This window comes from Pan paniscus, chromosome 2 (assembly GCF_029289425.2).
Source record: "Pan paniscus chromosome 2, NHGRI_mPanPan1-v2.0_pri, whole genome shotgun sequence".
In the NCBI taxonomy this organism is placed as follows: Eukaryota; Metazoa; Chordata; class Mammalia; order Primates; family Hominidae; genus Pan; species Pan paniscus.
Window position 1 is genome coordinate 58,527,396 of NC_085926.1, and position 13,040 is coordinate 58,540,435.

Below are 13,040 nucleotides of genomic sequence, written 5' to 3' on the forward strand. Positions count from 1 at the left end.
GTGGGCAGATGAGGGCTTCCCAGCAAATGGATATCTGTGGGTCAGGGTGGAAACCGTGGAGGAAGGAGGCAGGTAGGGCCTTCTCTGGTTGCTATGGGCTGGACCTGGGAGAAGGCTAGGTGTATTGCAGAGGGAGAAGGGGTTTCTCATTCTTTCATTCGACAAACACTTCCTGAGCATCTTCTCTAGGCCTTGTGCACTAGGGATTCAGAGTAAACAAGATAGACAAGAATCTTTGCCCTCATGGAGCTGACATTATCATTAGGAGGGACACACGAGACAAATCAGTAAAATATAGAATATGTTCAATGGTGATAAACAGTAAGGGGGAAAAAGAAGGCAAGGCAGGCAGAGGAAGACTGCAGAAGTTGAGATTTTAGATGGGGTGGCTAAAGGGGACCTCATTTAGAAGAAGTGTGATAAAAGACCTGAAGAAAGCAAGGGAGTGGGCCGCGAGGCTCTTGGAGGGAAGGATACTCCTGGCTGGGGAAGAGCAGGTGGAAAGGCATGGAGATGGGGCATGCCTGGAGAGGGTAGAGGCCAGCACAACTGGGGCTGTGTGAGCGAGTGGGAGAGTGCAGGAAGGAGGTCGGAGGCTAAGAGGGAGCTGGACTCGCAGGACCACCAGGAATGCAGGAGAGACTCCACTGGGAGCCCAGGGAGGGCTCTGTGCAGAGTCACAAGTTCTGCCTTAGACTGGAGGAAGATCATTTTGGCTCCTCTGTTGAGAACAGGGTGTAGGGACAAGGCCAGTAGGGGAGACCAGTTGGGAGGAGACCACTGCAGTCATCAGATGAGGGGGAGGCACTGCACCTTTGTTCTCTACTGTGTCCCAGCCTATGGCATGCATCCTGGCATGGAGCAGGAACTCGATAAATATTTGTTGAATGATGTGTGCTTTAGTGATGTCCAAGTACCAGTTTTCAGACTCATGCTAGGTAGGCTATATGGGGTGCAGAAAAACAGATCCCAGGCATTGCAGCTGGGGATCCTGATCCAATAGGCTTCTGATGGGAAAGTTGAATCTGGATTTTTAGCACAGCCTGCAGGTAATTTTGGACAGGCAGGGACTGGCCTTCTGTGTCAGTTAGGGATGATTTTGGTTGCAAGTAACAGAGACTGACCAACAATGGTTTAAACAAAGAGGGATTTATTTTATTTACAAGAATTCTGGAGAAGGATGGCGGCTGGTATTGGCTTGGTGAAATAATGATAGGGTCAATGACTCTGTGATTCTCTTGGCCTTTTTGTCATGGTAGCAAAGTGGCTGCTGTGGCTCCAGGCATCACACCCTCAATCAAGGTAGGAAGAAGAGGCCCAGGGAGGTGTTAGCCATGCCTGTGTCTTTTATTGGAAAAGCTTTCCCAGAAGCCCAGGTAGACTTCCTCTTCAATTTCATTGGCCACACCTGATCACATAGCCATCCTAAGCTGCAAAGGAGACTGGACAGTGAAAATCTGGATTTACAGCCTCCACAGTTGGAGTGGCTGGAGATACAGAGTTGGGACGACCCCTGAAAAGTGAACCAAGGTCGTCTGCACGGCTGCCCTGGAGGGCGTGGTGCTTGAGGACCCTTCTACTTCTGGGGCTTCATGGAATGACTTGTTGCCTCCATGGAGCACCTCTGGGGACCACTGGGTGAATCCCCAGGCATTCCCTTGGAGAGCCCTCGTCTATCTGAGACCCTCTGTCTTGCTTCTCTTCACATGTCTGAACAACACATGGACCCGAGGGCTGCTTCTTTGGGGAAGTGGTGATCTTTATTTTAGGGATTGTGCATCTTCAGCGTAACCCTCACCTGGCAGACATTAAACAGCGTAAACACATTCTCAGCACGCCAGTCACATTCAGGAGCCTCTTGGAGCTTGACTTATACACACGCACACAGGCGGAATATCTGCATTTACAGCCCTGTGCTGGCAGCACACACAGGAAAAGCACGACTTCAGTCACCCTCAAACCACCCAGTTATGAGTAAGACCAGAACAATCCCTTTCCTCCGACAGTCCCACGTTTGCTTCCAGGAATCAAAGAGCATGCCAGTGGCAGCTATCTGTGGCAGTTTTGGGAAAGTGAAAGGAGATGCTATTCCAGCACTGCTCTGTCACCTTAGATGATGGGTTTAGGAAGCCAGAGGCAGGGATTTCAGGGGAAAAGAAACAGGCCTGGTTTATTCTCTAATTCTTTAAAAATGGGATAGGAGCAAAAGGTTAAAATATGTGGGTCTCACACAGGAAAGGCCTTCTGAAGAAGAAAAATGGGTGAATTCACTGGAGTTGGCCCAGCTAGGGGTTGGGTCTCAGGTGACAGAGGCCGGAGATTCAGACTCAAAGGGGCCAGTCCATAAAGGTGGCAGTGGGGTCTTCAAACCACTGTTTCTATTCCAGAAGCCTACTGAAAATCATTGTATATTTGCTTTCCATAAGACTAGGAAAAAGTAAAAAAAAAAAATTTTTTTTTTTTTTTTTGGCTAGAATTGCATTGTAACAGTGTGGTCACACTGGTAAGAAATGCAGATTGGCAATCACGTACATCTCTGATTAAAACAACACTCACATAACCAACACAATTTGCTAGGCCAAAGTCTTCACGGGCAATCCCTGGGGTGGGAGTCTGGGATGGGGTGGATAATGAAGAATACCTGGGGTTGCAGAAGTGGGGTGGGAATCCCTGGGGCATCAGTCCACAGGAGGTGGGGGCCAGCGATGGCTTCAGGGGTGATATTTCCAATATATATCAGCCCTGGGCACTCTCGCCCTGCTGCTCACAGCATGGTCCTCACACCAGCAGCCTCCGCCTTACCTGGGAGCTTGTTAGAAATGCACGAACTCCCAGATCTATTGAATTAGAAGCTGTATTAACAAGATCCCCAGTGATTTTTATGCACAATCAAGTTTGTGAGGCACTGCTGCAGACTTCTGAGTGCAGGAATGCGGCAGCCCTGGGTAGGTGTGGTTAGAAGGCCTGGACGGGGAGGCTGTGCGGAGGGGATGATGAAATCATGGGTGAGGGGAGAAGACCCTAAACAGCTGTCTTTGTTAGTCCCCGCCCACCTGGCCGGGATGCCAGCAACAGGGCCACCTGCAGTCTGCCCTGCCCTTCCTCCCCTCAGTGGCTTTGAAGGCAGGTGTCCTTGAAGCTAAGCTCTGCTGGCTGCAGGTAAAACCACAGGTGGGGGAGTTCTCTGAGACCTAGGAGCTGGGGTGTACAGAGAAGCGGGGCCCTGGGGAGCCTCGGAGATTCCTGGTGGAAAGGCCTGGGCAGAACAGAAGGCTTGTCAAGTCAGAGGGCCACCTCTTCCTCCTCAATTCTGCCAGAGAAAGCTCCTGTGCTGGGCTCTGAACCCACTGCAGGGAGGGGTGCAGGTTATCCCTCTTGGAGCAGGAGGGCTGGGTGCTTGGAAGGAAAACCTAGGAGCTTAGGGCCCCCAGCCTCCCAGGGAGAGCCAGGCCCTCTGGGGTGACACATTTCTACAGAAGCAGGTGGGAACATCACAGACGTCCCAGGGCCTGGGGCCCAGGGCTGCCAGGTACAGAAGGGCTGAAGGAGGCTGTCCAGGCCAGGGTGGGCAGTGGCCTGAGCCCGGCAGCTGGCCCTACAGCTCTCTCTCTTCGCTGGTCAGTGTGGCAATTCTCCGCAGGTTTTCCCTGACTTTAATAAACTCGGGGGCGTGATCCTCTTCCTTCTCTGGTGGTTTTTCCAGCTGAAGGAGGGAGAAGCAGAGAGTGAAGTGGGTGGAGCTAGGGGGATTCCTACTCTGAAAACCTGTGGAGTTTGGACCAAGGGCCCACTCAGTGGGGAAACAGAACCAACCTGGGGATGAGTTTTGCTATCAGCCTGGTAGCTGGGGCACAGAGCATGAGACTGAGTTCTCCTTGTGCAGCCTGGTTCAAATCACTCACCCCCTCTGGGCCTCAGCTTCCCCATCTCTAAAATGGGAATGCCACCTGGCTCACAAGACAGTTATAAGAATGAAATCAGAATCAGCATGCAGTACACTGGGCCAGTGAGGAAGCTGAGGTTCAGGGAAGCCACTCGCCCTAAGGACCTAGCAAAGTGAATGGCAGAGGGAGGACTCAGGCCAGGAGTGGACTCTTAGTCCAGTGCTCTGTCTGCTGATCCTCTTCCCTCTTACTAGCTGTGGCCACAGCAGAGCTCCTCCCTGGAGGACAGCCCTGGAGGATGCGTGGTCCCTGCTGGGTGCCCATCACCCACCTGGTTCAGCCTCTGCTGCCGTCTCAGCAGCTCCTGCTCAAAGGGGCACTGCAGCCGCTTGGCTTCCAGCTCCTCCTTCTTCTTCTTGATGAGCTGGTTCCGCCGGCGGTGCTCTAGGACACGCTGCAGCTCTGGCTTGCTGTCCACACCAAGGCCCCTGGGGTGGGAAGTGGGGAGCTGTCAGGAGACCATCACCTTCCCGCTTCCCCCAGCCTCAGGGCTGCTTCCTGCGGTGACACCAACCCCCATTATTATCCTGTGCAATCCTCCCTGTAGCCTTGGAGGTGGACCCATTACTGTCCCATTTTACAGGGACAGAAACTGAGGCTCCTAGGGCTGAAGATACCAGTCCAAGTCATAGCTACAGATAGGCCACATGAGGATTTGAACCCAGGCCTGTTTGACTGCAGAGACCAAGTTTTATGTTATTTCTGGTTATTTTCTTAGGATACTTTCCTAAAGGTAGAATTGCTGGGTCAGGCTCTTTAAAAAGATTTGAGGTACATATATCTATCTGTGTCTGAGAAAGGTTATCCAGTGTATCCTCCTCTGAACAGTGTACAAGAGCATCTATTTCTCCCCACCATCACCAGCCAATCTTTTCATATTTGAGAATCTGGTAGGCCAGAAAGAATATCTGCTTTTCATTTGTTTCTTTATTAGTCACATGGAACAACATTTGATATGTTTACCAGCCATTTGCATTTCTTCTTTTGTGAATTAACTGTATTATCAATATTATTTTTACAGACAAGGACTTGCTCTGTTGCCCAGGCTGGAGTGCAGTGGTGCAATCATAGCTCACTGCAGCCTTGAACTCCTGGGATCAAGTGATCCTCCTGCCTCGGCCTCCCAAAGTGTTGGGATTACAGGTGTGAGCCACCATGTCTGGCTGTACTGTATTACTTTTTATTCATTTTTTCCTTGTCGATTTTAAGAGATCTGGGCCAGGCACAGTGGCTCACGCCTGTAATCCCAGCACTTTGGGAGGCCGAGGAGGGCGGATCACGAGGTCAGGAGACCGAGACCATCCTGGCTAACACAGTGAAACCCTGTCTCTACTAAAAATACAAAAGAATTAGCCGAGTGTGGTGGCGGGCACCTGTAGTCCCTGCTACTTGGGAGGCTGAGGCAGGAGAATGGCATGAACCTGGGAGGTGGAGCTTGCAGTGAGCTGAGGTCGCGCCACTGCACTCCAGCCTGGGCGACAGAGTGAGACTTCATCTCAAACAAAAAAAAAAAAAAAAAAAAAGAAGAAAAAAAACAAGAGATCTGAATTTTTTTTTGTATATGTGAGTTTTAAAAATAAAATTTATTTATATTACAAATACTTTCTCTGATTTGTCTTTAAGCTTTTGTTTTTGATTGTGGTGATGTTTTTTGATATTAAAGGGATGAGTCTAAAAACCATTCAGAGAAAATGCTCATATTATAATACTAATTGAAAACAAAAACAAAAGCGACTCAGTGAACAAAATGATAACTGTTAGGATATTGGTCACACAACTGAAAAGAATAGAAATCACAACCGGCTCTAATACCAGAATCGGCCAGCAGAGGGCGCTCTGAAAGCACCGCTGCGTTCACGCTGTTACTGGTTAGCAGGAGTATTTCCCAGTCCTCCAAGGGGAGGCTCAGCCTTCCTCTTCTCCAATTCACATCCCGTCAATTGCCCCATCCCACCCCTGCCACCTCCCAGATGCCCCTCTGGCTCGTCTCTGTCATTGCACACCACGGCCTTCCACGGAAAAGCCAGCCAGCATCCTAGGCCTCTGTAACATTCCTGCCCACTTTGGTATTGTGAGCTCCCCCATCCCACCTCACCAGACGGGCCCACCACACCTTGTGCCCCTGCTGTAGACCTTTCCTTAGTCCATCCTTCTGCCCTGGCCTGCACCACGCAATCGATGCTCCAGGCACAGTGAGTGACTCCTGTTTCCTGTTCATTTACATATGAGGTTACCTCTGCCATCCAGCACCCACCTCCGGCCTGGCTAACTCCAGTCCCCCTTCAGGTCATAGCTGAGGCAGCACCGCTCCTGTGAAGTCATTTTAGACCCCTCTCGGGTTCCTCCTCTGGGGTCTCAGGCCTATTTATGCCCTCATCAATGCACCCATCCTACTGCCTGGCTATGCACCCGTCCCTGTCTGTGAGGACAGGAACTGGGTCCCATTCATTCTTGTATCCCCAGGTCTGGGCTCAGTGCCCAGCACATAGTAGGTACTCAGTAAATGTATCTGGAGTGTGGGCATGAAATGGGTGGCTGGGCAAGAGAACAGGGCTTTTTGGGTCCCTCTGGTTCCCAGGGACCCACTGGGGACGGGGTCTTTACAGGTTTTGCCAGTGATCATGTGGGGCACCCTCAGCCTTCCTCAGCCTCTGGGAGCCCCAGGATGAAAGCCAGCTCTGCTTTCCTCCAGGGTCACCTTCCCCATCCCCCACAGGCCCAGGTGCTTGCGGGGCCCAGGCAGCAGGGCTTCATCCCTACCTTCTGTGGTTCATGAGCAGCTCCCGGTGGAGCTCCTGGTGACTCCGAGAGGCCTTCACGGGGTTCAACAGCTTCTTGGGCTTGATGAGCTCCGGATTCCACTCTCTGTATTCTGGCCGGGCCATCAGGCCCCCGATGTCTGCCCGCTCCGTCTGGATCTCCGAGTACATGGCGGCTGTAGAGATGGGCAGAGGAGTAGCTCAGAGCTGAGCCTATAATCTCACCCTGCCCCATGGGACACAGTTGAAGGGCAAGGTTTCCATGTCAGATGGACCTTGGCCACCTGCTACTGCGCATACCTGGGCAAGCTATCTGACTTTCTGAGCCTTAGTTTCTTCACTTATAAAATGGAAATCATAACGGAACGCATGCACAGGGCTGTCAGAATTGGAGATGATGTTTGCGATGTGTCTGGAGTATAGAAGTAAAATGATAATGGGTCACAAAATACGGGTTGACACATGCATATTTTTGGCCTGACTTTGCAACAGTTTTCGCCCACTATAAAAGGAATTATGTTTGAGTTTCTGTTTTTCAATGAGCTTGTAACAGAAAAGGAAAATATATTTAAAAAGAGTAACATGTACTTGTTAAAAACAATTTGGATAAATGCAGTGATAAAAAGAAAGTATTACCCTTATTGTCTAACTCTATCCACAGTTCCACAACTGTTCAGCTTTTCATTTTCTTCACATCAAAGAGGAGAGTATGAAATTCAGAGACTGCTGTATCCCTAATAGCAAAGGGATAGTTGTCAAATGTTTGGCTACTCAATGGCCCCACTTCTACCACAGCGGTTTGAAATCTGTCAGTTTACTTAAAATTCAGACATAAGGGCTCCCTCTTCTACAAACTGGCTCCTTATCCTTGAAATGCCCAAAAGCAAATACAGCAAAGAGAGAGAGAGAGAGAGAGAGAGAGAGAGAGAGAAAGAGACTGACTTAAAAAAAAAAGGCCTCAAAGGTATAGACACTGCCTGGCCATTAGCTGCTTATAGGAATTTCAGTGAAAATTTAGACTTTAGCTCTGCTCTCTTCATGAGTCTAGCTTTGCAGAGGTTGAGCTCCTATTATATGCCAGGCCCTGACAGTTGGCAGTGTCTGGTCTGGTATGCAGTAGGCGATCAATACACATTTGTTGGTAATTGCCAATGCAACTTTTGAAGTTTTCTTTGGTCTTGGGGAACCAGTGCCCGGTGGCATGTGATTTTCATGTGGCAACTGAGGGAGTGTGTCCCCATTTCAAACACCAGGCTTCAGCCCCTGCTTGAGGGCCACCATGTTGCCTGTGGACAGACTCTCATTTCCTCCCCCACACTGGGAAGGGGATGAGAACCATTCTCTGCCCAAATGCAGTTTCATGGATGAACAGGGATGTGTGAAAACCTGAAAGTGGCAAACAGCTTATTGGGGTCAGAAAATACAGAGAGGGGGGTTTGACGGGGTGCACGTTGCAAAGTGATATGTCAGGAATCTAGGCATAAAACAGGAGACTGTACTTTGCAACGGTGGCCACCAGACCCGTGTTTGGCATTTCTATGATGACCCATCACAGGCTGCTGTTAGGAGGAGCAAGTAAGACCACATACGTAAAGGTGCTGTGTAACCTGGAAAAAGTGTTAATTATTATAAGGTGTTTTGGATGTAGCCAGGTGAAGTGTCAGAGGATAGACATGTTAATTTTTTTCTCAAGTTCATATTCTCAGAACCATTTCTATAATGAGAATTCTTATTAACTTCCCTTTTTTTTCTCATCTTTTTCATAAGGCTGTTTGCTTTCAGGTTATATCCTTCCTAATTTTTTGGTCCTTAAAAAGTGATCATAATAGTATTTAGAGTTACTTTGAAATGGGCACTCGACAAAATACATAGTTGGCTGTATCAGCTCCCCCCTCCTTAGTGTGGATATTTTCTTGTCTGTGGGATCAAGCTCTCTGGGTGCTTATGCATTAGAACACCTGGATTCAGATTGGAGCTTTGAGATCTTCTCTCTTTTGCTGCCTATTCCTATTGTCAAGTGTCGCCCATCCTTTGACTGAGTAATTCTCAGCTACGCTCTTTCCTTCCCGTGACCTCAGCTCTCTTCCTGTTCAGCTCATGCCACACTTTAATAACTACTTTGGCTCCCCAGCTATTCACCTGTTCTTAGTCCCTCTGTGCCCCCCAAATCTTCCAGAGCTGCTTGCTTTTCATCAGCCACACCATCCTTAAAAGAACCCACTGTATGTTGCCAAAGTGATAAGGTAGGAAATAGAATAAGTTGGATAACTTTAGGAAAGGAGATGGCAGCCTTAATATTTGTATAGATAAAGCCATACACTCAGAATTCCCACATGGATGAACAGAAACGCATTTGAAACTGAGAGAGTTCAAGAATGTGGCCAGATACAAAATAAGTACACAAAATCAAGAGCTCCTGAGTAACGGGAATGACCACTGAGAAAGTGCATAATAATAAAAATAGTCATGCATTCCACACATGTTCGAGTTCCTGTGATTTTCCTGGCACTGTGGTAGACACTGGACACACAGAGGAGAACTAAACAAGTGAGATCCCGGCGCTCACAGAACCCACACTCTGCTAGGGAGGCCAACAGTCAGCACACACACAAGCCAATGAAAACGAAAGACCACAAAAGGCTCCAGGCTCCCATAGAGACTAAGGAGGGACCCGCCGTCAGCCAGGTATGGTGAGGGCCTCTCTGAGGAGGCGACATTAAGATCTGACAGTTGAGAATGAGGAAGGAGGCCATTTGGGGCCTAGGGAACAGCATGTGTGACTCATGTACCTTGAACAAGCTGGGTCTGTTCAGGGAACAAAAAGACATAGTGTGCTGGGAGTGGTGTGAGCTGAGAGACTGGGAGAGCGCCTGGAGTGAGGGTGGACGGGTGGGTTCAAGTCGGGGAAAGGCGCGCCTGATTCAGTTATAAAAAGGTCATTCTCGCTGCTGTGTGGGGAAACCATCAGAGGCCTTGGGATGTTTTATGACTTTGGTTTCCTTCACTTCCAATGGGTGGTCTCTGTCTGTCTCTTCCGTTAACTTCCAGGGGAAAAATCTGTGATTGACCTGGCTGAGACCTTCGCCCCATACATAAGTTGCCGGCCAGCCAGTGGGTTGGCTGCCCCAGGGCCAGACAGTTGGACTCAGTCACACAGGGTTGCCCCTGGAAGAGGGGCCCTGTTTGGTTTGACTTTCTGTTGTTGTTGTCTTGAAATTCCAAATGCATTTTGAACAAGTGGCCCTCCTTTTTTATTTTGCACTGGGCCCTGTCAATTATGAAGCCAGTCCTGCACCCCAGGTCCAATCTGTGGTCAGCCCTGGCTCAATGATTTGCTCCAGGCCTTAAAAAAAAAATTAATTAAATCAGCAGTGAGCTGTGGATGATGGTGTTTCCCTGAGGCCAGGCTGGTGTGGTGGGTGAGGCAGGAACCCTGAGGGATGTGGCTGGTGCCTTAGCTCAGAGCTGCAGGGGAAAAACCATCGCCTTTGCCACTCAGGGTGCTGAACCCCAGCAGACAACCCCTGTGAGATCCACGTATACACCTATGAGGGGTGGGGTGAGGAGGGTTGCTGGGGACCCCCAGGACTTAGAAAGCTGAGCCAGCCTTTCTGCCTTTTAATTTATTTAACCGAGGTCTCTGGGCGGAAGAACCTCGTGCAGGTCCTGTTATAAAAGAGACTACTCAACAAAGCACAGGTGCCAGGCCAAGAAAATCCAGGCTGTCTTGGGCGGTCAGCTGGGCCTCCTGAGGCAGAGGACTGGGGTTGTTCCGAAGGCTTCTGGGCATCCCGAGAGATCCAAGACTCTGGGGTCCATCCGGGGAGTGACCATGGAGCGGCTAAGAGGGTAAGTGGGCATTAGACATGTCCTCTCTGGAAAGAAAAAGTTGAACACCCAGGAGAAGAGCTAGCAGGGAGAAGGAGGAGCGGGCCAATCACGAAGAAGAAAGGTAAGTGGCTTGTTTGTATTCTTCCCGGCTGTTAAAGAAATGCAGGAGGAAGCAGTAGCATAGGGAGGCTGAAACCATTCAGACTTGCATTTGAATGTCAGCTCTGTCCATGCCTCCCTACCCTCTGGAGCTGGAGCCTGGACACTACAGCCTTTGGACCAAATCCCACAGCCCTGGGACACACCACGCCCACTTATTGTCTATGGCTGTTTCCCACTGAACAGCAGAGTTGAGATGCGACAGCTGCTTTTGATCTGGTGTTTCCTCCTCTGCAAAATGAGCGTTACATTAGAATCCTCCTTCATGAAGTTGTGATATCATAAACAAGGTGATACTTGCAAGGTGCTTGGCAAATGCCTCGTACAGAGTTGAGCGCTTGGGGCTGGCTACCAGGGCTGCCACATACAACAGGCTGGTTGGGTACCTCACAGCAAGTCCTCAACTCCTATAGATTAAACTGTGAATGGTGCCCCTGGAATGGCAGTGTGACCACCCTGTTAGCTGCTATTAACAATCACTATTAATAAATCCCATTCCTAGTCCTAGATGGAGCCTTCTCATCCTCAGAAACCACACTGGTTAAATCAGTGGATCTTAACTTTGGCTGCATATCGGCATCACCACAGGAAGTTTCAAAAATTCCAGTGCCTGAGTCCCACCACAGGGATTCTGATTTAATGGGTTTGGGGGGCGGCTTGGCTTTGGGGATTTTTAAAAGCTCCCTAGGTGATTCCTAGAGTCAGCCAACTTTGCAAACCATGGAGTTAAAAACCCAAAACACAAACTTATTTGCTTCAGCCCTGAAGGATCTCAGCTGACTGTAGTTGGCCTGGTTATTGTGAGCAAATCTGATTAAGGTCACAGTTCTTAGCAGCTGTGTGATCTTGGGATGGTCTCTAACCTCTGGGATGCTCCTCTGTAGAATTGTGATGCTGTGAAGATTGGATGAGCTAAAGAGCTGGGCATGGGGTGGAGGCCACCAGTAGGCGACAGCTATTGAGTGTCTTGCATGACTATAGGATGGCAAATAATTCTCAATATGCAGATTATGGGACTGATGTTGTTTTTCCTGGGGTGGGGATAATAAGAGGTCTGAGGAAAGATTTGGAACCCCTTGCTTGGTTCCTCCCTGGTTCTGTTGGTGACCCAAGAGGTCCCAGAGCTCCTTGCCACAGGCTCTACAGGACGTTGGCCCCACACCAGGCAAGGCTCAGCAGAGATCACTGCTGCTCCCACGGAGAGTGCACCGGGCCACTGGCGCATGCATGGCTAATGCAGGGTGGCAGATTTGAAACCAAACACTGGTGCCTCCAGCCACAGGAGAGAGTAAGGAGAGACAGAAGGAGAGCTGCACTGATGGAGTCTCGGGGCCCAGTTCATCTTGACAATAGCCATGGGACCCCAGGCTGTCTAAGGCCTCAGTGTCCCTTCCACTTGCCTCTCCACTGTTTTGGTAGTCATGTTTCTGTCTTCGATGGCATCAGTTGTAACAAATGACACATAAGCCAGTAAAGCAATGGTTAAAGCAGATGTTTTAGTGGAGACAGAGTGGGTTTGATTCATGGTGGCAACCCTTCCCAGCTGTGTTACCTTGGGCAAGTAGCTTAACCTCTCTGAGCCTCTATATAGCAAGGATAACAGCCTATTCATGGAGCAGTTTGGAGGGTGAAGTGATACAATGGCATGATGTGCTTAGCCCAGCACCTGGCAGAGTGATGCTCACCGAAGACAAACTATGGTACTTCTGTCCTGAAGAAACCCTGTGGTCACCACTAGAATTTGATCTGGATCTCTAAATCACCCTTGGAGGCAGCCAGTGGTACCCTGTTTTATAGATGAGAAAACTAAGGCTCAGAGAGGTCAAGCTACTTGTCTCAAGATACACAGAGAGTAAGCAGCAAAGCCAGGACCTTGGACGCCAAATTCAATGCTCTTTCTACCTCTCCACTGTCTTCAAGGTGCAAAATGTCTTTTAGTTGACAAAGCAGGGTTATGTCCCTTTTCTCTCTCTAGATAGTCAAGAAACCCCAATGAAGAGGCTGTGTGAGCCCATTTTATGGATAAGAACATGGAGGCCTGCTAACTTGAGGACTCCTAGCCTACGTGAAATGCAAACTCTCACTGGGGAGCCCCAGCCTGGCCCTAGCAGCTTTGGGCTTAAGCTAGAGTCCACGGGCCTGTCTGGCCTCAGGCTGGTCTCTGTTTAGGAGAGGACCAGCTGGTGGCCTTCCCTCCTGTGCCCCCACTTCCTCATTACTGTTCAAGCTGCTGGGTTCCAAACACATTCAGAACCCTCTTGGTTCAGCATTTAATGGGATGGCAGGGCAGAGGAGAAGAGAGGCTTTCAAAATAACGACTGGCAAAGGAAAAAGAGGCATTCAGTAA

General features: G+C 49.5%; 1 protein-coding gene across 3 annotated transcripts in view; it reads right to left on the reverse strand.

The window, feature by feature from the left end:
- Nucleotides 1-1,133: 1,133 nt before the first annotated feature.
- FAM107A (family with sequence similarity 107 member A) overlaps nt 1,134-13,040 on the reverse strand; it is a 63,376-nt gene continuing 51,469 nt past the window's right edge. For 2 of the 3 annotated variants that reach the window (XM_003811618.7, XM_008964019.5), the window contains 3 exons: nt 6,705-6,879; nt 4,216-4,372; nt 1,134-3,703 (listed from right to left, as the gene is read on the reverse strand). In XM_003811618.7, coding sequence (XP_003811666.3) covers nt 3,596-3,703; nt 4,216-4,372; nt 6,705-6,879 — 440 coding nt within the window. In that variant the 3' untranslated portion in view covers nt 1,134-3,595. Of the gene's footprint in view, nt 3,704-4,215; nt 4,373-6,704; nt 6,880-7,339; nt 7,438-13,040 lie in introns of all 3 variants that reach the window. The other variant, XM_024928058.4, reaches the window with a different exon arrangement.